At 54.2% G+C, this 26,242-nt stretch overlaps 1 protein-coding gene and 3 non-coding genes across 4 annotated transcripts in view; 3 read left to right on the forward strand and 1 right to left on the reverse strand.

Annotated features, from left to right (window-relative positions):
- The first annotated feature begins 186 nt into the window (after nt 1-186).
- LOC147580609 (histone H2B type 1-C/E/F/G/I) overlaps nt 187-26,242 on the forward strand; it is a 505,297-nt gene continuing 479,241 nt past the window's right edge. The window contains exon 1 of the mRNA XM_086705778.1: nt 187-626. Within this exon, the coding sequence (XP_086561904.1) occupies nt 245-625 (381 nt within the window). The 5' untranslated portion in view covers nt 187-244 and the 3' untranslated portion in view covers nt 626. The remainder of the gene's footprint in view (nt 627-26,242) is intronic.
- On the forward strand, nt 7,429-7,500 carry TRNAQ-UUG (transfer RNA glutamine (anticodon UUG)). Its single transcript has one exon. It is a non-coding gene; the product is annotated as a tRNA-Gln (tRNA).
- On the forward strand, nt 10,600-10,671 carry TRNAQ-CUG (transfer RNA glutamine (anticodon CUG)). The gene has a single exon. It is a non-coding gene; the product is annotated as a tRNA-Gln (tRNA).
- TRNAM-CAU (transfer RNA methionine (anticodon CAU)) lies at nt 15,297-15,368 on the reverse strand. The gene has a single exon. It is a non-coding gene; the product is annotated as a tRNA-Met (tRNA).

Below are 26,242 nucleotides of genomic sequence, written 5' to 3' on the forward strand. Positions count from 1 at the left end.
AAAGAAGGCTTTGCATTGGCTAAGCTTGTGGCTTTATTTTCTCCAACGAGAATGCAGTTTTGGGAGTGTCGCGTCGTGATTGGGCAGGGCTAACTAGTGACGTCATGTTGACTAGCCACCAATCAGACCCAGGACTGTAACTTACACCTTATTTGCATAAGGGTTTCTATATAAACCGGACAAGTGGCGTCTTACCCGCCGTACAGTTTCGTTTTTTCTGAGCGCGTCCTGCATCGTCCGGGCCATGCCTGAGCCAGCCAAGTCCGCCCCGGCCCCGAAGAAGGGCTCCAAGAAGGCGGTGACCAAGGCGCAGAAGAAGGACGGCAAGAAGCGCAAGCGCAGCCGCAAGGAGAGCTACTCGGTGTACGTGTACAAGGTGCTGAAGCAGGTGCACCCCGACACGGGCATCTCGTCCAAGGCCATGGGCATCATGAACTCGTTCGTCAACGACATCTTCGAGCGCATCGCGGGCGAAGCGTCGCGCCTGGCGCATTACAACAAGCGCTCGACCATCACGTCCCGGGAGATCCAGACGGCCGTGCGCCTGCTGCTGCCCGGGGAGCTGGCCAAGCACGCCGTGTCCGAGGGCACCAAGGCCGTCACCAAGTACACCAGCTCCAAGTAGACTTGCCAAGTAAGTGTCCTGTTAACCAATCCCAAAGGCTCTTTTCAGAGCCACTTAAACTTGCTAAGGAAGAGCTGGTGCACTGTCGTTATTAGGGAAACGGGTGTTGTTCTGGGTAGGTGACAGCGTCCTGGATCACGTTTTCCAGGGACACCTTAAGCACCCTTCGGGTCTCCTCGTCCAGGAGGCTGGAGGTGGGTTTGACGCTGCCATGTTGATTGGGTGACGGGCTTGGTGGTGCCCTGGACGTGACTGCAGCATTGTGGTGGCGCTTAGCAACACCCTTCCCCGTGCGTTCCCGCGCTTGCCGTGTCTACACCTGATAATGGCCGTATAAGCGGAAACCCCAAGGACAAAAGTCACAACCTGGAGCACTGAAGGGAAAGGAGAGTGGAGTGAGGCCAGCCTTTTGCTTGAACTCTGCGGACCAAGTGGAAACTAGAGGAACACGGGCGGGAAAGCCTCACAATTCATCCCACTTCCTCGTTCCAAAGGTGGAGGAGGGGGAGGTGGGTGCTAAAGCTTACGTTGAGTCTCCGAGGTGGTCTTGGGCGGAGGTAAGGCAGTCTTCGTGGTGCCCTCGCAGGGACTAAAGAGCCCTAAGGGCTCAGCTTTAGATATTTAAAGCAAGAAAAGGAGATTAGTCAGTGAATGTGGGCCTCCACGTGCTATTCGCCATTCTGCACATGTGGGCACAAGGTGCAGCGAAGTTCTTGGGCTCCCTGGATAGGAGCGGAAACTCCCGGCTCTCGCTCCAGCTCCACCCCTTGCACGGCTCTGAGTACTGATCTGCAGGATGGACACACCGCCAGCAGGTGCACGGCGTCCAATATGGCAGGTACAGTGCTCAGTGCATGTTAACTCCTCAGAACAGCTCTGTGAAGTGGGCACGGTCACCTCCCTTTCTCAAGTAAAGCAAAACAACTCACTTACCCAAGGCCACACAGCCAAATAATAATAATAATAATAATAATAATAATAATAATAATAACGTGAATGGAATTTAAGCTGCCAAATTTGAGTCCTCGCTTTTGGTAGGATTGGCTGCCTCTTTTAGGGCATAATCCCTGCCCTGATGAGAAAGGAAAGTGTAAATGAAGGCCTTTGCTTTTATCATCCTTCTACAGTAACCCCTCATTTCTTCAGATTTATTGGGCATTAACTATGTTCCTAGCACCATGCTGGGCTCTTGGCCCCATCGGGCCAGTTCTTGCTGTGTCTTGCAGCAAATTGCATAAGGTACAGATCTCCACGTCTTCCCTCTGTAAAATGGGAATAACTCGCAGATGACAATGAGAGGTCTAAAGGAAGGTTGCAGCTCTTAGTCACTCAATGTTCCTTTGTCTTCTTGCCGGTATCTTTGTCTGTGTTAGAGTCACGTGGAATAACCAACGTGAAAACACGTTATGGCAGTAGTAAAGCATTTTGCTACCGGAAAGCCAGTAAATCGATGGCACTCCGGCCAGTTGCTACTTATGGTCCCCCGCCACCCTGTTGTATTAAGGTAGTAATGAAACTTCAGTAATTTTTATCTATTCCTCTTTCCAGTTTCTGAAAGAAATCTCTGTAGTAATAGGCCAACGCAAAGTGACAAATAAAAGTCTTCTGTGTCCACCTCCTTGCCAGTAGTCTTGTGACTTTGCTAGGATAAAAAGATGCCAAAGCAGATTTTAAAATGCTTTCTTGCCGCCACCAAAACCCCACTGTATTTCCCAATCCTTCCAACCAGTTAAACTAACATTTTATTTCGCCTTTAATACTCACTACAAGCCAGTCATTGTATGTTGGGTTAGAAATGGAAATTCCTGAGTAAGACTCCATGATCTTAATTCTCAGTCACCACTGGGGGCCCTGAAAATTGGTAATCCTTTCATGGAAGAAAATTTGACAATCTCTTTCAAAACAATGCATCTATTTTTACGCCCAGAAACCACCTCTGGGATTGTATTGTTCGTGAAAATGTGCAAAATGACATATATGTACAGAGTTTTTCAGCAGCCCGGTTTATAGTACAAGAGACTAGAAGCAATCTGAGTGATCAAAAACAAAGCGATAAGTTACGGTGCATTATTCTGATGGTAAAAACAAATAAAAATGCTCTTTTTCATAATAGCAGTAGCTAATATGTATTGCTTACCACGTGCCAGACGAGGTCCTAAAAGATTCCTCACATAAATTCCAACCTTTAATCTTTATAATAACCTTATGAGTGAAATTACTACTATGCCTGTTTTATAACAGATTATAAAGTGGGGATTCAGAGAGGTTGAGTAAACGGCCTGAGGTTGCACAGCCAATAAGTAATGCAAACATACTTTTTAAAGAATCTAGCTTCAGAATCCACATTTGTAACCACTGGGTACTATTAGGCTTCTCCAGGTATCGATATGTGAAGGTCTCCATTACTGGCTAGTGCAAAAAGTAAGGCACAGGATAGTGCGCAGAGAATTTTGTATACGTATGTTTGTATGATTGTAAAATGCCTCTAGAAGGATACTAGATAAACTGCCAACGATTCAGGGAGGATCTTTTCAACTGTAACCCTTTTATGCTCTCCGAATTTTAAATCAGGCGTGCACTGCCCATAAATGAATGAATGAACGAAAAAATAAATAAATCTAAGAATTCCCCCTGCTCAAATACAGATAAAACGCACATAATAAATGCCTTGGCAGAGATGTGTATGGAAAACCCAAGGAGCACAGGACAGGTGATATTACCGGTAGGGGTGGGGATCATACAAAACAACATTCTAGGCAGAAGAAGTAGGAAAGGGGTTATCACATTCAAGGAATCAGTAATCGTTGGTGGGACTAAAGTCTACAAGGGGAGGCAGAAGGCAGCAGTCCATGGGCCATTAGTCTGAGGGAATGTTATACCAAAGGCTTCATTCTGTACTCTGCGCAGGCTTCTGAAAATGGCAGGCCTTCGGGATAAAGCAACTAATACGAATTGTGAAGGGCTTACCAAGTAAGATTCCGAAATATGCAAAATTCTACACGCCAATATAACTGGATGGCTATTCGAGTGAAGCGGGCTCTCAAATTACTTATTAAATTAGCCCAGCATTCATAGGATCTCGTTGCTCCATGAGCATGAAGGAGAAAAAGAAAGTATCACTATTTTGGAACCAGTAGAAGAAGCTCAGAAGAATTTATGACCGGCTTAAAGGAAAGATTTCATATGCAACATTGTTGCCTCTGTAGCCTATGATCAAAGAAGCCAATGGATGAGAAGTGCCCGCTTCGGAGATAAATGCTGGAAGGCTGTGCAACAATGTCTCGTGTTCTGAGGTCCTAGGAGACCCCCTTACAAATCTAATGACACTCCTCTGTGTTTATCACCCGCAAACAAACTGCTGGGTAGCAGCTTTGAACACTGGCCCAGAACTCCATATGGGACGCAGTACGGTGGTGCAGACAGGGCCTCACTGGGCAGGCTTGACTTTATATTCTACGTGAAGAAATAGAAAAGAAGTTGAAGAGGGTTTTATTTCATGCGAGAGAAGTGGGCCTTATCTTCTACCATCCAGGAGGTCCTTCTTTCTAATTGGCCATTGCCAGGAGGAAGAGAATTTTTCGGTTTTTATTTCTTGGTGTTTAGTATAGAAACAGTCCCCATCTTCTTTCGTGCAAGTTTTTTTCTAAATCGGTTTCCTTTAACCTCACATTTTCCTACAAGAACTTCCGCTTCAGTCTGTCGCAGCTCACGTTAACAAGAGATAAGATGGCGAAAGAGCAGACCTAGGCCGGCCGACTAGTGACTGTGTCCCCGACGTGGCCGCAGAAAGAAGTTCCCGCTCAAACCTCAGACCACGCCTCCTCTCCTTGAGTAACTTGTTTTCTAAGAAAGCAGGCTACCGAATGATGCATTCTTCCGAAGTCTGAGGTGGGAGGAAGGGGAGTGTGAGAGGCGTGGAAAGTGTGAGTAGAAGAGGGAGGGCTTCTCTCAGGGAGGGGCCAGAGGCCGGAGCCCTCAACCCTGTGCAGGCTTAGAATGACCTGGGAGCATTTTACCCCTCCCCAAACCAACTCATCAGAGTCTCTGGGGATGGTGTTTGGTGCTAGGTATTTACACAGCACAGCAAGGCTCACAGCCAATGGTTAATAGGTGACCAGTGAGAAACGTTCTGTATACACTGAGGCCAAACATGTTAGAGAGCCTCAGACACAGTGGTTCTTACACTTCAGGTGCATCAGAATCTCCTGGAAGACTTGTTCAAACACAGATTGCTGAGCGCCACCCCCAGAGTGTCTGTCTGATTCAGTGGGTCTGTGACCACCACGCCCAACAGTTGCATTTTTAACAAGTTCCAGGTGATGCTGATAATTGCTGATCTGGGACCACACTTTGGCAGCCAATCGGCTGAGGCCACAACCCTTCCCCAGCCAATCGGCTAAGGCCATGATCCCTATAAAACCTTTGTGCTTTTGAAACCCGCTCTCTCTGGGGTATCTCACCGCTGCGTCCGTGCGGGTAGGGGATTGAGCTCGAGCTAGCTCGAATAAAGGCTCTTTGCTTTTGCATCGGACTCGGCTCCCTGGTGGTCTTTGGGGATCACGAATGCTGGGCATAACAACAGGAGATGTGACAAAGGTCCGAATAGTCCGTGGAGCTTCAGGCCACGTGTGTAACAGGAAAATCATTAAGCATCGTGCACTAGGGGAATAAGAAAAGTATACGCATTGTTGCAAATCCCAATTATAAGTCAGACAAATCATCGGAGAGCCAGTAATTTGACCTCTGTGTGATCCAATCAGCCAGTGTAAAGAAAATTAATTTAATCATAAAATAAGAGCGTTCTCTTGTATGGAAGCCACTAGTCTGGCATTGGAGAAACACTGGGAAAAGAAGGCTGCGGAAGTTACTGTGTAAGTGGCACGTGGAGGGGAGGAGCGAGCCAGACAAATAAATTAACTAATTAATTAAATCTGTTCTACGTCAGCTCCTGGCTGAGTAGTTTGTATGAAATAAAGCAAGGAAGTGGCTAGGGAGTTGGGAGTCACAAGTTTTTTTTTTCAAAAATTTTTCAATGTTTGTCTCTCTTTGAGAGAGAAAGCGAGAGTGAGCAAGGGAGGGGCAGAGAGTCAGAGGACCTGAGGCAGGTTCCTCACTAACAGCACTGACAGCCGAGAGCCCGACCCCACAAACCGTGAGATCGTGACCTGAGTCAAGGTCAAATGCTTCACTGATGGAGCCACCCAGGTGCACGATGTGAAGGAGGGTAGGCGGACAGGGACGGTGGACATCACTGACATCAAGTGGAGAGAGAAACACCATCTAGGGGAAGCTACTCCAGGTGGAAGGGACCTGTGCAAAGTACCCAAGTCAGCTCCCTGCTTAGCATCTTCTGGAACAGCCAGAGAGGCTGGTGTGGGCACAGCAAAGGGACCCATGAGGGGAGAAGTTTTGAGGTTCCCACGTCTGCCTCTTCCTCGTAGTGCAACTTGCTTCCTGCATAGAACCTCACAAACCCGAAGATTCTTTAGGCAGCTGTTGGAAATTAGCGCCGCAAAATGAGAGCCGATGGCCTCACATGCGCTAGGATCTGGATCCAGGGCAGCGAAGGGTATTCTTGTAACACTCTCCCTAAAGAGGTGACTTCTAACAGATGAACCCCGTTCTCCACCATACCCCCAGCACCAGGCAGACTCTGGAACGACACTGCGTGAGTGATGACCCACAAATGTCTTTTTCCGCTTCATATAACAATACATGGCCCTTAGAGGGCGTCTTTGGGAGGGGGGAGGGGGGGTTCTTCTTAGCCTTAATCATCTACTTCATATTTTTAACTTTTCAAATTCCATCCCACTCTTGCAGACCCCAGGGCCAACAATTTTGGAAACAATCATCATGTTGGGAGGCCTATCGCAAGTTCTTAAATAGGCCCATAAGAAGACACGAACGCTGATGTCCATTAACATATTACTTATGGTGACGACAAATTGAGGACAATCCTACTGGGCAATACTGAGGGAGTAGACAGGGAAAATTCCTGTTTCTAGAAGTTTCTCTGGTTACCGTTACTGCATAGGAAACCAGCCCCAAACCTGGTACCATAAGAAACATTTCGTTATATTCGTGGATTCTGTGGTCAGGATGTGCTCCAAGATGTCTGGAGCTCAGGTGGGAGTTCACCGACTTGGGGTGACTCTCGGCATAGCTGCGGAGGGCGACAATCACCTGACGGCATCTTTATTCCCACGCCTGTGTGTTGACACTGTGGGCCAGTACACTGACGCGGGTCCGGGCTACTTAACAGTACGGCGGCCTCACAGCGGTCAGACTTCTCCTGTGGTGACTTAGGATTCCAACCGTGAGTCTCCCAACACCCCCGACCAGAAACTGTGACTTCCCACGTCAGAATTAACCTCAAAACCCTAACGAAGTCCGACAGCGTCCTGCCAGATGTCCATGAGACGATTCACTATGGACAGACGGGTGCAAAGGTGGGAGCAGGAATTTCAGTTAGAAAAGGCGCCTGAAAACCGGATGAAGGGCATAGAAGGTGGTGCCACCAAAGCCGCGCAGTCCTAAGGACCAGTCTTTGTAGAAGACTGTCCTGAGTAGGTCAGGCCTTCGGCCTCTCCGGTCGTGACCTGTAACAGCCATTGGTGCCCCCAGCCATGGAGACAGCCAAAGCACTCACACATTTCCAAAATGCGCCTGCAGGGGGCGGTACAGCTTTACTGGGGGGGGGGAAAGGAGGAGGAGGAAAAAAATGAAAATCTGGGAATTAGGATGCAGCGCCTCAGTGATGAATATTTATCACAAGGGATACCTGCTAAGCAACGGCACCCGCCGGCCCCATGGTGTAATGGTTAGCACTCTGGACTTTGAATCCAGCGATCCGAGTTCAAATCTCGGTGGGACCTTCTGGGCTTCTCTTTGCCAATTTTTTTTTTTTTTTCTATTTTTCTTCCCGTGATCTCTCTTAAAACGACCCTCTCCCCCTGTAAGGCAGCCCATACGAAGCCCTAACGACCAATAATATTACCGGAAGCCAGAGCCCGCCCGCGCCAGCGAGACCCCGCGGAGGAACGCGCACAAGAAGCAGTCTCCAATCCTGTAAACTGCTCCCAGATCCAGATTGGGGGCGGAGGGGAGGGGGGCGGGACTCGTGTCTCCCACGTGTGCCCTTGGCTGGATTCCTACAGAGGAGGTTGTGCACACAGAAGGACTTCCGTCTTACGAGGAATGGCCAGGTTACTGTGAGGCTGGAAAAGGGATCTGAGCTGAGAAGGGATCAATACCCGGTCTGAGCGGGTCCGCCCTCCCCGTGCTTGGCCTCCTCCATCGGACGCTCTCACCAAGCCCAGGCCCGCAGAGCGAACGGTCCCCTGCCCGCGGCCCCCAGCCCTTGCGGCCCCCCTCGACCCCTCGGAGCTTCCCGCGGCCCCCAGCCCTTGCAGGCCCCCTCGCCCCACCCCCTCCCCTGGGCGAGCTGCACGCCTCCGAGATTCCTTCTTGCACGTGAGTCGTGCTGCGTGGACGCCCGTGCCGGTCGCTTGCAGAATTCTCGCCGCAGCACGATCGCGGCCCTAACCTGCCCGCATCTCCTGCCTCGTGCGCCTGTCACTGTTCCTGCCCCTCGCAGGCTCCCGCGTCAGCTTCTAGTCACCAGCCGGGGTGGAAGTATTTCTGTTCTTTCCGTTCTTCCCCCCTCTCTTCTCGTTTTCTACCCACTCAGTGTCTTCGCCCTCCCCCTCTGCCCTCGTGTTCTCCAAAACCCAACTTGCACCCTGCGGCCCTTCTCCCTGGGGCCGCCGCTGGCTCCCTGGCCCCGGGCGTCAGTGCCTCCTCCGCGTTGCCCTTCTCAGCCCGCGTCGGGTTTCAATTCCTCGTGCAGGGAACCCTCCCTCCTGAGCGAGGGGGAGGGGTCAGCCCTGACGCCCGCTCACCTTTCAGGTCTGGGTCCCACGGGCCCTGGCCGTGCACCCGGACTGACTCACCCATCCCAGAACCCGAACCCGGTTCCTTCTCACTCCTTCTCCTTCCATGATCCCGAGTCTACACCCGCTAAGAACGAGATTTGCCCCCAGACCCGAGCGGAAGTCTCCCTGGAGATGAATGTCCACAACGAGTGGTCTTAATGAGGCCGCTCAGTGGCTAAAGGGAGGAGGAGGGGGTCGGACCACCGTATTTCGCCTGTTTTGGGCAAGAACTCACTTCCGGGAACAAAGGCCCCTTTCCCTGCATTCCTGCCCAGCCCCCGAGGCCCGCCTCCGGAGCGCACTAATCGTGCGTTCGCTGAAGACTTCGGAGTGGGCACGGGAAGCGGACTTGGGCTGAGGGTGCGCCGATCTCGTCTCCGAGGGCGCAGGACGGAGACACAGGCTCCTGGACGGTGCCCTTGCTGGGCGCCCGCTCAGGTCACACCCGGGCTCTCAGCCGGCTCACCTGCGGGCGGAGGGAAACCCCCAGGAGGCGCCCAGCAGGAGCACAGACGTGCTGATAAACGGGGAGCCGCTGCTGCTCAAGTCAGGGGCCCTCCCTGAACCTCCCAAGGTCAAGGTCGTTGGGATTCTTTTTTTCCTTTGGCGTCGGAAACTGTGATTGAACTAGTGTGTTCACCTCTGGCTGGCTTCGTGGAGGGATGAGAAATGTCGGGGCTTTCCCGGCGCAGTGTTCTTTGGCAGGACCTTTTCCTCATCTGCGCCGGGTCTTGGCGGATTGAAGGACCCGCGGAGGATTTGCACCCTCCGTCCCGAGGAGTTCCTACCCACTCTGCGCGAATACGACCTGCACCTGTTCTAGGCTTCAGGAAGATTCCCAGCCCCGCTTTCCAGAAAGAGCCACCCTGCAAAACTCGCTCTGCGAGCGGACCCCGCAAGAAGCCCCGTATTTACAGGGAGAACGGCGCGTTGCGGGGTTCGGTCCTCCGGGGTTGGGGTGTTGGGGTGTTGGGGGCGGCCTGGTTTCGCGGCGCTTTGTTGCGCTTTGCCGTCTGTGTCCACCAGGGGGCGCGCCGTCCTCGCAGCGCTTCGCCGCAAAATCCTTTAATCTGGGGAGGCGGCCCGGCCCGGCGGCCCAGCGCCCACGGGCTCCGGATCCTGAAATCCCGGGGGGCAGCCCGGCCGGGCTGTCCCGCGCCCACAGGCTCCGCATCCTGGGAAAGCACCCAGAGCGCGCACGCAGCCAACGAAAGGGCGGCGGCGGGCGGGAGGCCCCCGTGTCGCTCCAGCAGGTGCCAGGTCCGTACGCTACTCCGCTATGTCCAGGGTGCGCCCCACGACACGCATTCCCCGAGTCACGTGCGAACGCCTCTCACATCCGCTTTCCGTCGGGGAGAGGACTGGAGGGCGCGGGGCTGGTGCCGGAGCCGCAGGGACCTCCCTCCCGCCACCGGACCCCACACACACGGGTGCTCCAGGGTCGCAGGGACCCTCCTCCCTCCCCGTCCCCAGTCCACCCCCAAAGAGGTGCCGCAGGGACCCTCCTCCCTCCCCGTCACCGGTCCCCACCCCCCCACACACACACACACACAGGTGCCCCAGGGCTGCAGGGACCCTCCTCCAGTCCCGTCCCCGGTCCCCCGCGCAGGTGCAGGGCCCGCAGAAGGAAATCAGCCTTGATAAGCAAGCGGAGTGAAGGACCGCAGGCCTCGGTCTCAGGTGTCCCCACCTCCCAGGGCGCGTGTGAGCCTCACGTGAGGTAACAATACAAACACCTGTCACAAAACCTGAACCTCGGTGACGGCTCGGCCCGGGTCACGACCTCACCTGTGCTCCTATTTAGGGGCCCGGAGCACCCCGTTCCGGAACCGCTTGGGGGGAATACGCAGGTAAAAGGGGAAGAGGGTTGGTGACGTTTGGAAGCCGGTGTTTTCCAGTAAGACCCTGGGGTAGGAGGTGTGCGACAGGTGACCGTCCACGACTCCATCCCGGAGGAGGAAAAGTCACCTGTGCTTATAGATCGGGGGACTTGGGCAAGAAGAACTATGTCACCAAATTAGGGGGGAAGGTGGCTAGGTGGGCCCCATGGTGTAATGGTCAGCACTCTGGACTCTGAATCCAGCGATCCGAGTTCAAATCTCGGTGGGACCTTAGGTTTCCTTTTTCAATTTGATCCCTACCTTTCTATAAACTACTGGTCGTTTTACTATCTTTTCCAAACCGTTTCTATTCCGCTCCGTTCCATTCCATTCCATCCGCAGACACGTGACTGTAAGAGGGGGAGGGAAGGGAAGGAAGTCCCATCACTTTCATTAAGTTCCAGTATAATATTATTTTTCATATCCTGTACTTATGAAAAAGTATGTTTAATGTTTTCTTGCATGCTATTATGTTTAATGGCTGCTCAAACAAGAAGAAAAACATTTAAAGTAGAGAGACTTACACACCTGAAATAACTAAAAATCATACCTCAATTTTTATATGATTTTGTTTTAGACTAGGATAATTGAGTCATTAATCACAGCCTTTAAGCGTAAAAATGCAATATATTGGGATAAAATTCTGTGGCAGATATAGAACAGAAATATTTTTAAAAGAGAATTCATGAGCACTTTCAACTCTTAAAAGCATGCCATATTTTTTTAATTGAGGTATAAATAATATATAACATTATATTAGTTTCAGGTTTGTTTTAGATCTCACATGTAAATGAGATCATAAGGTATTTGTCTTTCTCTGTCTTATTTCTTTCACCAAGTATATTTTTAGAGAATCTTAGTGCATGTAGATCGTTAAAGCTTTTAGTTTCCAATGAACAGTATTCAATCATTGATTGGATTCTTTCTTAAGTTTACATATGCTGCAAGTTACATTCTTGGGAGTGATTTAAATTTATGAGGAAATATTTTAGAAGAGCGCTGGAAAACGTGTGAAAGCACAAAAATACAGAATTAAAATTGCTTGAAACTGTTCTTGGTTCAAACAATGAAGTCATAGACCAAAGCAGCCCTTTTACATCATCTCTGACTGGTTCATTGCTAATTTTCAGGTGGATTTCCCCTTCTGTTTGTGTACATTTGAGTTAAGGTGTTTTATTATGATTTCGTAAACTTTTATTGAAGAGTATTGTTTTAAACCTTCGTCGCTTAAATATCCAATAGTTTCCAAGTAAATTTTTTTCTGAGTTCTCTTATTAATTGCAACTACGTATTTTATTAATTTATATTTTGTATCTAAGTCACGAGTCTATCTGGAACTTGATTTTTAACACGGTTGAGAGTAAATGTCCATCTTTGTTTTCTTCCATAGGTCAAGTTAGTTACACCATCACAATTTGTTTTAAAATCGCCTTCACTTCCTGGATGGAAATATTAGCTTTGTTGTATGTTAATTGCCTTGTATCCATTTTTAAATGTATCTATTTCCCTCTCTGTATACTTCTGACAATGCTAAAAATTTTCTGTTTAGAGTTTCTTTTAATACATTTTAATTCCCTTAGAGCATTCTTCCCTTAGGTTATTGAAATTTCCAGGTACAGGGGAATAGGAAGATAAAGGGGGGGAGGAGGGCTGGAGATTCCAATAATGTTTCATTTTTAATTTCCAGCTTCTGGTAAAGAGCTGAGGGCTAAGTCGCTTCTGGTGAACATAGACATGAGCTCATCAGCCTGGAGAGAGGCCTCGGGAGCTGGGTCCCAAGTCCTGTGGGTCTCTGCCTCATTACCTACCTCAGAGCAAAGACACCGGTGCCCTTGAACACAACAGGGTCCCCTTGGCGAGCCTGGCAGGCTTTGAAGGGATGCAGAAAATAACGACGGCGGTCGTCAAAGTCTGGAGCATTTGTCTGAGGGCGTCTGGAATGATACAGCTCACAGTCTGCACGAATCGGGCCCAGGGCTCCGTCTCTGGGGACACGATCTGCACCCCAAGGACAGTCTGACCCTGTTTTTCTCTGCTCCACTATTCCCTGTCCCTTCTTCTGATTCCCCCCACTCTTCTCTGGCTACTTGCAAAATAAACCAGAGCGTTGTCTGCGCTCTTTCTGAGGTGCCTGGAAAAACTGCATCGACGGTCTGACCGCGCCCTGTCCCTTCAGCAGGACCGCACTTACCTCGTCCGGTGGCAGCAAGAGACTTACAAACTGGGTGGCAGCTCCACATCCTGGCATCACACGAGGGTGGGTGTAATTCGCGTGAATCAAAGGATTTACGTGGGGAATCCGGGAAGGTTCACTCTGAGCTGGAGGCATCGGAAGCGGAGCCCGGGGCTGGAAGGGCCGGAGAACCTCCAGCAAGTTCAGCGCGCAGCCTTGCTTCCTGCGGCTGAGCTCCCAAAACGCTCGGCCCGTTTCCACAGACAGGGACTCGTTCAAGGTGCGGCCGCGGCAGCCGAGGGCGGGGGCCCCACGGCGTCCGCCGAAAGTGTATCACTGAGTCCGGGAAGACGAGCGCGGATGAGGCCAAGCGCCGGGAGTGCAGCGAGCTGGACCTTTTCTGCAGGTGACCTCGGTCGCGGCCACGCAAACCAGGACCTCGTCTGCCTTTAATCACAGCCCAGCCCTCAGGAGCAAGGACGTTGGGGGTCAGATGGGATGGGGGGGGGGGGATTAAAGAGACATTCGGAAAGACACACAGCAGATTTGGGACACAAGGGGGGTGAGCCACCCGGCTCCGGTGAGGATGGGGACAGGGTGCGCTGCGGCTCCTGCTCCGGGCACGAGCTGACCTGGACGCTGCGCTGGACGGCGGCGGGGACCCCACGGAGCGCAAGGCGGCAGGACGGTCCCGCGCTGGGAGCTTGCTGGCGGGCGGGAGGGAGGATGCTGTTAAAGGAGCAAACCATGTGCGGGTCCGATGGGGGCAATTGGGGTGCCGAGGAAACCTACTGGGAGCAGCGAAGCCGAAGCCCGGATCAAGGCAGCGGAAGAAGCCTCGGGAAGAACCGTGACGCCCAGGCGGAAGGATGAGCAGCAGGCGCAGGTGAGAGAGGTGGGCACAGGTGTGAGCGGGGGAGGGGCGCAGGTGTGAGCGGTGGGTGGAGACGAGCGTGGAGAGCACAGGTGTGCGGGGCGCAGGTGTGAGCGGTGGGTGGAGACGAGCGTGGAGAGCACAGGTGTGCGGGGCGCAGGTGTGAGCGGTGGGTGGAGACGAGCGTGGAGAGCACAGGTGTGGGGGGCGCAGGTGTGAGCGGGGGAGGGGGCGCAGGTGCGAGCGGTGGGCGCAGGGGTGAGCGGCGGGCAGAGGTGTGAGCGGCAGGTGCAGAGCTGAGGCGGGGCGGGATGGGGGGAAGGAAAATGAGGAGCGTGGGGGGGGAAAGGATTTCTCCACAGCTGGCGCCTGGAGACCAGCACGAGGTGCCGAGGCAGCAGCAGCAGCCGAGGCCGCATCACAGTGTCAGATATTCTATTTTAAACAAGAGTCTTCCGGGGTCGCCCGGGGGGGCTCAGTCGTTAGGCATCGACTGCAGCTCAGGTCACGACCTCCCGGTTCGTGGGTGCGAGCCCCACGTGGGGGCTCTGTGCTGCCGGCTCAGAGCCTGGAGCCTCTTCACATTCTGTGTCTCCCTCTCTCTTTGCCCTTCTCTCTCTCTCTCTTTCAAAAATAAGTAAACATGAAAAATATTAAAAAAGAAAAAAAAGAATTCAGCTCATTGGCTTTCAGTTTTGGGTTTTCATCCCTCCCCTTCCCATCTTGTTGATTTCATATTAATTTTTGAAACTGCAGAACCTTCACAAATGTAGCTTTCGAAAGGTAAAGGCTTACCAGAAAGTGCACTCAGAGAAACGTTCTTCCATATTCCTTTATGCCCAGTTCTACCCTTTTACATCACCAGCTTCCCTGGCCATCTGTGACTAATGCTGCTTGTGTACGTATTCCTCACTCTGGACAGTTAAGGTGAAAATGCTTTTAGGGGCCAAACAAGCAGAATACGTCGAAGAGGACTGGTCTTGCCCAACAGGAACGTCTTCACCACTAAACTCCTGCATGAACATGATTACTCGAACTTTCCCTTCGGCTATCTTGCCCTGTGGGGGTCCCGCTGTTCAGAAGAGTCTCTGTCCCCTCGTCACAGCCCAGGCACACATTAAAAAGTATATCGATTAGTAATTTTCTTTGTAAAATTTGTCTTCCGCAAATGTGTCAGAAGGACTATTTTGCTTCCTCGTTTGTCCATGGAACTTGGTGTCCATTTGGAATGTTTTATTCTAGTGGCTTCCAGTGTTTTCTACCATTTCACATCTAACTTCTTTGCTTCTTGTGTTTCTCCTAACGTTTCCGTGAATCTAGTTTGCGCACGTATGGACAAGGAGAGGCTATAAAAGACACCTTCCCGGTTCCGGCACATAACATTGCTTCAGAGAAGAATTTGCAGCCCATTACGATGCGCTCGAAATGAGTGTCATAAGATCGTGCGCAGGAAGAGACACGCGAGTGAAAGAAGCAGAAAACCCCACCCAAGTAAAAAGGCAGGTTTGCAGTAACCAGCGGCCTGGGCAAAAGTAAGCAATGCTTCTCCTTGAGGCGTAAGAAAACTGCGCGACAACGGTCACATGCCCCCTCCAGGTGCGCTGACCGCCTGCCGGAAGGAAGCTCGGCACCTGTCATCTCCCCTTCTCCCTCCTCGAAGATTTGCCTCTGCTCTGAAACGAGCCATGAGAGAGTCATGCTATCATTTGAAGGAGAAAGGATGAACGTACCACACGTTTCTAGAAATCAGGCACTATGTCAGGGGTGACTACTATGAGCCCGAATGCCATCTTCCTCCAAAAGGTCCGGTTAGCAGAGGATGGTTTCGATCCATCGACCTCTGGGTTATGGGCCCAGCACGCTTCCGCTGCGCCACTCTGCTCCGCGGGAGGCGCCCCGGCTCTTATGTTTTATCAGATGAAGGAGCAGCCCCTTCGCCGGGCTGCCCCTCGCCTCTCCCGCCCCTGTCCCCCCCCACCCCCCACCTCCCACCCCCCGCTCCCGCCGCGGTCGCTGCCGGGCCGCCTTCTCCGGGAAGCAGGTGGCGCGGCGGCCCGAGCGGCTTGCTCGGCAGCGGGAGCGCGGACGCGCACCCGGGAGCTGCTCTGGACTCGGCCGCCCGCTGGCGGGGGGAGGAAGGCACACGGACGCCGGGCTGACCGCCCCCCCCCGCGCGCCGCCCCTTCGCCTGGCAACCGGGGTGAGCCGGGTACCCCCCCCCTGCGCCCCGCTCCCGCCGCCCGCGCGGTGGTGGCCGCTGTCCCCTGCGCCCGGCTCCTGCTGGCTCGCGCGGTGGTGGCCGCAACAGGTGTCCCCTGCGCCCGGTTCCCGCGGCCCCTGCGCGGCTGTCCTCGCGCGGCGTGTGGCACCAGATCCCGCGCCGGCCTCTCGGAAACTGCTTTCCCGGCTCCGGGACGCGCAGGGCGTGGGGGCCATCACCCTTGCCGGGGAGGAGAAGTAATTCTCTCTCCAGCCCTCCGGTCTCAGTAACTCAGTAACAACAGCAGCGCAAAAGAAATCGTTTACTAACGTGCGCGCCTCACGCGTACCCGCAGGACGAGGAGCTCCGCCCAAATCCCAATCCCCCCGCCCCGCCGCTGAAGACGCGAGAAAAGAGTTGGGGGGGGGGGAGGGGCGGCAGGGGAGGTGACCGGGTCGCGCACGGTAAGCCAGCGGACGTTTGGGACACACTCTGTCCGTGCCTTCTCCCTGACAAGGGTCGACACCTTTTGTGTTTCCCAGCACGGAGGGGAAGACGGACAACTCTGTAAACTTCTGCCCGGCTTTTAGGCACATGGGGGTGGATGGGGCTGGGGGAGGGGGAGAAGGGGGGGGGCGGTGCAGAGAGCCTCTTGTATCTGCGGCTTCTCCACTGACTTCCGCTCAAAACAATCCTTATGCCACAGTGGCCTGTTCCGCCAGCCTTCATTCCAGCCACTGCATCGGAGTCTTTCCTTCTCTCGGAGGCAGGCTGAGCCCCTGGGCAGCTAGACCGAGGGTAGGAAGACGCTGCAGAGGAGGAAGGTGACCGATTGATGTGCACGACGTGGATCCCGGCAAAACAGATCCGTGCCCCCAGCACAGGACCGGGCCCACAAGATTTGGAGTCTGGGCCCTTAGCCTCTAGGGAGGAAGCCTCTGGTCTTCCTCCCCAGCCCCGTTCCCTGAGGCCCACGCGGTCACTGGACCTCTCCCTGCCCCCACCCCCACCCAAGCCTCCAGAGCCCCAGAGGGTGCCCATCGGGCACCGGAACACAGCCTCCCTCAGTCTACCTTGATTTGTTTCCTCACCTCCTCGTTCGCCTTCTCTCTGCCTTACTTCTTTTTAACATTTCTTGCAAGGCCCGTCTATGACACGGGATTCCTTCTACTTCTGCCGGAGAAATCCCTTCTTCGCTCCGGAGGATAGTTTCTCGGCATACGGAATCCCACACCGGTAGTTTTTTCTCTCAACGCTTTAAACATTTCCCCCGCGCTGATTGCATGAGTCCTAACCCGCGGTTCCCTGGAGACCTCTTTCCATTTCCTCCGGCTGAAGGCAGCATCAGGGCCCAGGGGACGCTGTCCCTCCCGACACACCTGATCCAAGATACTGACCTGCCAAAGCTAAGAGGCGCCCAAATCCCAGCGAGGGGAGCAGCCAGGCGGACGAAGGGACAGTATCCTCCTGTCTTGTGACACTGTACCTGGGAGGGTCCAGACCGCCTCCCCGGAGACCATCATGGGAGCGGGCTCCTCAAAGCCGACTATACTGGATTGCGTGATCAAGAAGGCGTTCTCGGGAGACTATGGGATAAGACTGATCCCTGGGAAATTCTGCACGGTCTGTGAATTAGGATGGCCCACGTTCGGTGCAGGCTGGCCTCTGAGGGCACCCTAGATGTCCCCACGGTCCGAGCTGTTTATAAAGTAGTTACTGGAGACCCTGGCCCCTCGGATCAATTCCCATACATTGATCAGTGGCTGGAAACAGCCCAAGTCCAGCCTCCTTGGGTCCGGTTCTGCATTAATAGTAAGGGACAATGTAGGGTCTTGGTGGCACAGGCCGAGAAGAAGACCTCACAGCAGGAAAAAACGCCCCCCATCCTCCCAGAAAATCCAGAAGCCCTTCCATTTCCACCACCATATGCCCTCTATGCCCCACCGCTCAAGAGAGGGGAACCTCACCTGCCCAACAGTCCACCTCCGTCGCTTTCGCCTCCACCAGCGGCTAGCCCACCCCTCCCAGGGTCGCCCGAACCGGTGCTTGGGTCTGTGGCTCAAGGTCCAGGACCCCCAACGGCAGTGCAGTTGCTGTTACAGGAAACAAAGGGTCCACAGAGAATATAGGTCCCGTTAAGACCCCAAAAGAGGGAGGATCGGTTTTCTGCTACCGACCGTTCTCCACTGCTGACCTCATCAACTGCAAACACCACACCCGCCCGATCTGAGAGACCGCAGGCGAAACTCCTAGAGTCCCTGGTCCAGACCCCCCGTCCTGCCTGGGTCGACGGTAAGCAGCCTCTGCTCACCCTTTTCAACACGGAAGAGCGCCCACGAATTGTCATTGAAGCCAGAAAATGGCTCCAGACCCAGGCACCAGGTGGACAACTAGATGTTGAGGCTTGGGCACGGGAGGCTGTGCCCGAAGAGGAGCCCCGCCGGGACCCCGACACGGAGGAGGGAAGGGCCCGGTTACAGAGATACCAACTCACCTTCCTCCAAGGGGTAAAAGCGGGGCCAGAAAGCCCACCCGCATGGCAAAAGTATCCGAGGTCCTACAAAAGCCAGAAGAGAGTCCAGCTGACTTCTATGACAGATTATGTGAGACCTACAGAGTTTACTCTCCATTCGGCCCAGAAGCCCCCCAAAACCAGAGCATGGTCATTGCTGCCTTCGTGGGACAGGCCCAGTGTGACATTAGACAGAAGCCCCAAAACCGGGAAGGATTCACTGGAAAGAACGCCACCAAACTATTGGAAATCGCCAACAGGGTTTTGTAAATCGGGACCAAGCTGCCAGAAAGGAGACGGACCGAAGAATGGACCAACAGGCAGCTCTCCTGGCCGCGGCCTTGGGGCGCCACCCCCGCCAGACGGGCCCCCACGGACACCCTGAGAAATGCAAGAACAAAAGAGAAGGGCGCCACTGACCCAGGATCAGTGTGCCTTCTGCAAGGAATGTGGACCCTGGAAAAATGAACGTCCCAACCGCCAAAAGGGAAAAACGAAAACTTCCCCACCCAGCTACCAGCCGGAACCACCCGAGGCTGACCTGATCGGACCGGCGCGAGTGGACCCTGATTAGGAACGACCAGGCTCTCTCCAGCTGGGCCCCCACGAGCCCATGGTCAAAATGAAGGTAGAGGGCCAGACAATAGACTTCATGGTCGACACCGGAGCCGAACACTCTGGTGACACACAGGTGGCACCTCTTTCGGGTCACAAGTCACCATCGTAGGAGCCACTGGGCAGCAAACCCGAAGGCCATTGCGCGGTCCCCAACAGTGCCGGCTGGGGGTCACCAGGAGGTTCATGAATTCCTGTATCTACACGACTGCCCGCTGTCACTGTTAGGTGAGACCTCCTGGCCAAGTTGAGAGCAGAAATAGCCTTCACCTCGGATGGACAGACGCAACGGCACCTAAACAAAGAGGCCCAACCCATGGTTTTGTCCCTGATGAATCCACGGGAAGAGGAACAGATTATATACTTGCCCTCCCGGTGAGCCAACAGCGGCCCCCAAACTAGAAGCCGAACTCCCTTCAGTTTGGGCAGAAGGAACCGCCCTGGTCTGCCAAAAAACCACTGCCTGATACTAATTGACCTAAAGCCTGGGGCCCGACCTGTCAAAATACACCAAGATGGGGTCCCACGGGAGGCATGCCTGGGGATCCAGACACACTTGGACAGGCTACTCAAATGGGGATTTCTGAAGCGATGCCAGTCCCCATAGAATACTCCTCTGCTGCCCATAAAAAAGCCTGGGACAAATGATTACCATCCTGTACAGGACCCAAGAGCCATTAATGAAGCAGTCATCATGCCTCATTCAGCGTTGCCTAACCCATACGCTCTACGAGGACTCACATCCTTGGGAGCAGGATGGTTCACAGGCCTCAGTTTAAAAGATGCCTTTTGTCTCCAGTCGGTGCCTAATCGTCAACCCTTATTCGCCTTTGAGCGAAAACCCAGCCACGGGGGCAAAGGGGCAATTCACTTGGACTAGACTGCTGTAAGGCTTCAAAAATCCACCCATCTTATTCAGTGGGGCGCTGGCATCTGACTTAGCCAGGTTTCCGGAACAGGACCTAGGACCTAGGACGTGTCCTCCTCCAACGTGGACGATCTCCTGCCGGCCAGTCCCACGCAGACCCAATGCTGGGAGGGAACCAGGGCCCCACTCAGGCTACTGGCAGAGGCGGGATACCGGGTGTCAAAGAAAAAGGCACGGATCTGCCGACAGGAAAGTTAAATATCTGGACTTCAAAATCACCCAAGGCCAACGGATGCCGGGAGTGGAAAGGAAACAGGCAGCCTGTGCCACCCCGGCTCCCCCTACCCTCCGGCAGGTCCGAGAGTTCCCGGGAGCGGCAGGATTCTGTCGGATATGGATGCCAGGGTGCTGAGTTGGCCAGGCCGCCACACGAGACACGACGGAAAAGAAAAGGCCTTCGCCACCGTACAAACAAAACTCACAGAGGCACCAGCCTTGGGGCTCCCAGATATATCGCGAGATTCCAACCTGTTCGTACATGAGAAGAATGGGGCGGCCCTGGGGGTTCTCACCCAGCGATTTAGGCCTTGGCGAAGACCGGTGGCGTACCTTTCGAAGCATAATGACTCAGTTGCTGCAGGACGGCCACCCTGAGGGCACTAGGAGCCACTGCACTTCTAATCAAGGATGCGGACAAATGCCCGTGGCGACCAAACCTAAATGTTAGGTTTCCCATTCTGTTATTTCCTTGATGGCTGCCGGAGGGCAACACTGGCCACCGTGCGCTCGGGTGACACGTTACCAGGGACGGCTAAGTGAGAACCGACGAGTAAGACCGGAAGCCGGAAAAACCCTAAACCCCGCCTCTTTCTTGCCCGCAGGGCATGATTGTCCGGAGGCACTGGACGAAGTCTGTTCTGGCCGAGCCGACCTATCAGACAGGCCCTTACACAATCCTGACCTCATCCTGCGCACCGATGGCGGCAGCTTCACGAACGAAGGCCAGACACAGCGTCTGGCTAGTCTCCGCGCTAGTCTCCGATTGTGAGGTCGTAGAAACAGAGGCCCTGCCGCAAGGACGGTCGGCCCAAAGAACGGAGCTGTGGGCCCTCCTCAGAGCACGAGAACTCGGGAAGGACAAAAGGGCCGACACGGACACTGACTCGCGCCACGCCTTCGCCGCTCCACGCGCACGCGGGGCCCTATACAAGGAGAGAGGACTTGCGGCGGCAGGAGGAAGCGAAATCAAAACCCGGGAAGAAATCCCACAACTATTAAGGGCAGTCTGAGAACCCAGGGAAGTAGCAGTCACCCGCTGCAAGGGACACCAAAGAGGAAAGGACTGACTCAGTGTCAGAAGGTAACGGCCGGGCAGACGCCGCAGCTCAACAAGCAGCGGGAGAACGAACAACGCCCCCAAAAGTCACGCTGGCCCTGGAACTGCCCACCGCCCCGAGGTACACGATCCAAGAGACAAAACGGGCACAGCAGGGAACAGGAGGCCAGACAGAAGGATGGTGGGTGCTTCCAGACCAAAGAGTCTCCGTACCGGAGCCGCTAGCCGGCCTGGTGGTTCTCCGACAGCCTGAGCTCACCCACCTGGGAAAACCTTCCTCTGAGGCCTTACGGAGCCGTTACTATGTAATCGCTCAGCTCCCGTCCCTCCGTGCCTCAGCCTCTCAACACTGCCTCCTCGGTGCTCAAAATAGTGCCAAACAAAGCCCCACCGGGCCCAAGGGAACCCAACGCTGTGGTCAGGCGCCCTTCAAGGATTTGGAGGTAGACCCGGGGAGGATACAAATACCTCCCGGTATTCATCTCCACGTTCCTGGGCTGGGCGGAGGCCTCCCCCACACGCTCCGAACACGCAAGAGGGGTAACCAAGGCCCTGCTAAGGGATATCATTCCCAGACACGGAACGCCCCTAACCATAGGCTCAGACGACGTCCGGCTTTCTTGGCCGAGGCAGTGCAACAAGTAGCCAGGAGCCGGGTATCCAGTGGGACTTACACGCGGCCTACCGGCCCCAGAGTCCAGGGAAAGTGGAACGTGTGAACCCGGCCCTCAAATGAGCTCCGGCAGAACTCGGTCAAGAAACTAGTCTGCCCTGGGCTGAAATACCGCCCCTGGGCCTGCCGCAAGTACGCTGCGCCCCTCAGCAAAAGTAGGATTCTCCCCCTTCGGGATACTGTACGGGAGACCACCCCCCTTGATTCAACTCCAAGGGGACATCAAGGAATGGGGAAACTTAGAGGTCCATAAACAATTGCAAGGGCTAGGACAAATGGTTCTTGGCCCGCAGGAATATTCTTTGTTTGTGGAACTAATGCTGATTTGTGCCTGCCTGCTGGCCGGATGGGAATTTGCGCCTTTGCACCCCTAACCCCCCAAGCGAGTATTCTCCCCGACAACCAATCTCTTACCGTTCCCTGGGCTGCACATACCCGGTCCAACCGAGCTATCCAAGCTACGCCTCTACTAATCGGGTTGGGACTCCCTGCCGGAGTAAGTACTGGAGTTGGGGGAGCAGCCTCATCGATTTCCTTTCACCAAAACCTATCCCAAGATCCGACAGATGATGTAGAACAGGTTGCAAAGTCCCTGGTGGACTCCTTAGCAGCAGGGGTATGACAAAATAGAAGAGGGTTCGACCTGTCCAGGGCTGAGAAGGGGGGAAATACGCCTCTTCCTAAATGAGGAAGGTTGCTTCTATGCAAACCAAGGAGGAATTAGTCAGAAATACGGTCCAACAGCTGAAGGAAGGGGTCTCGGACAGAAGGCGAGAGCTGTCAGAATCCTGGGGGTTCTGGAATGACATACGGAAACGGGGCCCTTGGATTCTGCCCTTAGTTGATCCCCTCCTGACGCTTTTGATAGCCCTCCTGTTTGGCCCCTGTGTTCTCAATGTGATAACCCACTTTGTTTCCTCTTGGGTAGAGACAGTAAGGCTTCAGACGGTGGTGGGAACCAGAAGCCCTAACTACGATTACAGCCCCTTGGACAACGGGGGGGGGGGGGGGGGGGGGGAGTGAACCCCTGACTGCACAACCTCTGTGCCCCCACTCAGCAGAAGTACCAGAGGGGTCGCCGCCTTCCTGTTACAATGCCAGGACTCCCTTCACTGCTAATATAAAACTTTGATGTTCTCTAAGTCCGCTAAGGGCAGCTTGAGAATCAAGAGGGGGGAATGAGAAGGAGAAAATCAGACACGTGGCTTTCCTCAGAGACTTCTTACATAAGGTCTGAGATGTGCAGTTCTTTCCCTGGTAATTCACCGTGTGAGGGGACGGAAGCATTCTGTGCCTAGGCCCGTCTGTCTGTCGGTGAACCTGGGCCTTGGGCTGTGACCTTCCTCCGTGTTAGCCCCTCCCCCTCTTAGGTGAGCAGAAGAGGCCGGAGGGGGCTGGGAGCTGGGTGTCTCTCACCCCCCCGGGTCTGTCTGGCTCGGTCCCCTGTGCTCAGGCCTTGTTGGGGACAAGAGAACGAGGGTATTTTTGAATGGCTATGGTTCTCCTCCCCTTGAGGAGGCGTGGGGGGATTTTCCTCCAGAACCTGGTAGGGCTCCCAGAGGTGAACTCCGCGAAAGTGCGGGGGCTTCCCGGAGACTGGACCCCCTCGAGTTTGTAACTTCACGCTTGTCTGCAGGGGGCTCCATTCCTCGGCCGAGCTTCCCCCTGTGTGGCGCTCCTGCCTCGGTTTCTCCTCCCGGCCTCTGGTACCGTGAGCTTCGAGCCTCCGGCCCGCCTGTCGCTCCAGTTTGGGAGGCGGTGGTTTGCCCTGCTGAGCTCTGTTCTGTGAAGACTGGAAGAAGATTTGCAAATTTTCAGTCTGTTTCGTGTTTTTCTCGCTATGAGGATAAGACTGGCAACTCGTAAACTCCTCATATGCTGGATGGGAAACAGGAGGTCCTCCAATTGGCTTTGAAATGCTTCTGTTTGATCAGATACGTGCCTGGCATGGGTGGTCGTCAGCCATTTCTGCCTCCACGGTAGTGACCTTTGGCAACACTACGGAATTAATGAACCCAGTGAATGAATCGTCATGAGGCCCTGAGTGGTTTCTGAGCAGTACGTGTCTGCCCATCTACATTGTTTAGGAATAACTTAATTTATGATTTCCATCTGGATTCAGTAGGTTCCCAGGGCAAAGGGCACGGAGGGAGGGTGTTGATGGTCAAGACTGGTCAAGGAAATGGGCCAGGCCTACGAGAGCAGCCCAATGTAAGACCCCTTCACCGGAAGTGGACGTTGGGCCTCCTGAAACTGATGTGGGCCCCAGGACCCAGAGGGGCCCCACAGGACCAGCCGAGAGGGTCCTTGACTGCTGATAGGCCTTATGCTAATTCCAGGGAGGGTGTGAACCACCGTGGAACCTGAGGATTCAGGGACCCTCAGTCCTTTCACTGGGGGAAAGAGGTTGCCTCTCCCCTGCAATCCCCAATTCTTTGCGGGCCCGACAATATGCTGGCCCTCCACAAGCAGCGGGGTGGCAGGAAGCACAGGTCTGTCCTCAAGGAGCCTCCACCCCTGCGAGATACACAAACACCAGCATCAGCTTGAGCCGCAGGGCAGACACAGCGCCACGGGCCTCTGCCGGCTGGACCGATCAGGGGTAGCGTCCTCAGGGGCGAGGTGCCCACACCGGGTCCTGAGAAATGACTGTAGTTGCCTGTGCTTTTCGCTTCCTGGGCCTCGGGTCTTGTTTTCATGCCTTGGTTGGAGGAGGGTGCGCTGCTGTGTTAATAAGCTTTGTCCTCCTTCGAAAACTCTTCCCAGTGATCAGGATCTGAAGGAAGCACCTCTTCAGGGCAGGACCAGAGACAGCACGGACTTTACTCCCGCTGCACGGGCAGGATCACGGTCAGGTGCAGCCGGGGGGGGGGGACGCGGGTTCCATCTCTGCGTCCCCCACGCCCAGGTCCCTCTCCTCGTGAAGACGGCATGCGTCTCAGTCAGACCGTGCCCAGGGGTCACGTCCTCGGCAGGGTGATGGCCCACAAAGCCACGAGGAGCCTCAACCCCATGACATTGCAACATGAGACGACTTAATTTTCCTCCAACCGCTGCCTTCAGCCTGGTCTTGTTAAACCTCTCTTTCCATCCTGTGGGCCAATTCCATAAGTTTGAGGACACATTTATTTCAGTGTCCCCACTGTAGGGCTGGGGGCAGAGAGGAAAGGGAAGTAAGGAAGATGGCGGATAGACGGAGGGGGCAGGTGGTCTGTCTTCCGAGGACGCAGGAGGGTGCAGGGTCAGACGTCCCCTCTCCGCTGCCAGGCCTGGCTCATCCATTGACTGGGGAGCAAAGGAGGGAGAGAGACCTTTGTCTCCTCACATGACTGGCCGCTGCCCAAGGCCTCTGCCTGTTGTGGGTGCTGCTTCTCGGGCTCACGAGGACTGGCTTGCACAACTTCTGTGCAGGTGCACCTCTGAGCCACCACTCGCCCCAAATCTACGGTCTGTGAGGCTGATGACACTGACCTATCTCCCCTGACACCCCTGAGGCTGAGACAATCCTAAAAGACAAATTTGTCACTCGATCGGCCCCAGATATTCAGAGAAAACTGTAAAACCTGACCGTTGGTCTGGAAGGGAGCCCGGAGGAGCTCTTACGAGCTGCCAACTGGGCATGTTACAGCCAAGATCAAGAGAAGAATAAAAAATAAAAAAATAAAAATAAATTAAAAAAAAAAAAAAACAGAAAAGGAGGCTTAAAAAAAAAAAAAAAAAGAATCCGAGGCCTTAGTGGTGGCCTTACGCACTAGGTCAGACCGGACTTCCCGAGGTCGTTCAGAGCACTGAAGTGAGACTGTCCTCAGAGGGGACAACCAAAATGAAAACCCCGTAAGCCAGGCCCTTCGCGCGGAGACAACCGCCGGAGATCTCGAGGCCCTCTCGGGGCCTCTGTCTATGAGGGCTCAGAAAACCAGTGTCCCTGGGAGGGACTGACCGGGGCCTGGGGCTCTTGACGGTGGCTCCCCTCAACCAACTGTCCATCAGAAACCCGGAGCCTCGAGTGACTCTCAACACAGAAGGAAAACTGGTTGATGTCCTTCTTGACGCCGGAGCCACCTTCTCCGTCCCCCTTCCCGCTCCAGGCCAACCGTCCACACTCAGGAGAACAAGTAGAAGCATCTCCGGGAAGCTTACACCTAAGTGTTTCTCTCAGCCCCTGGGATACCTATGGGGAAAACTAATTTCTGCTCCTTCTTTCTTGGCAAAACCAGACGGCCTTCCTGCCTTGCTAGGAAGGCACATTGTAACCGAGTTAGAGACTGCACACTACTGACTCCAGAACAGATGAACAATTGTGTGCGCGTTTGGAAATCAGCGGATAGTGTAGGCTGATTCGGGAAAATAGTTTGCCTGCCGTATCAATGATTAAATGAGACTCAGTCCCACCTACTCTCCCCGCCCCGCCCCCCCGAAAAAATAAACTGGGGTCTGACTCCAGCCCTTGGAATGGCTGCAAACAGAGCAGGGCATTTACTATTACCGGGCTCACAGAGCTAAAAGATCATTAAAACACAGCATCAGGCTTTTCATTTAGGGAGGGACAAAA

This window comes from Puma concolor, chromosome B2 (genome assembly GCF_028749965.1).
Source record: "Puma concolor isolate L17-30 chromosome B2, mPumCon1.1.hap2, whole genome shotgun sequence".
NCBI lineage: Eukaryota > Metazoa > Chordata > Mammalia > Carnivora > Felidae > Puma > Puma concolor.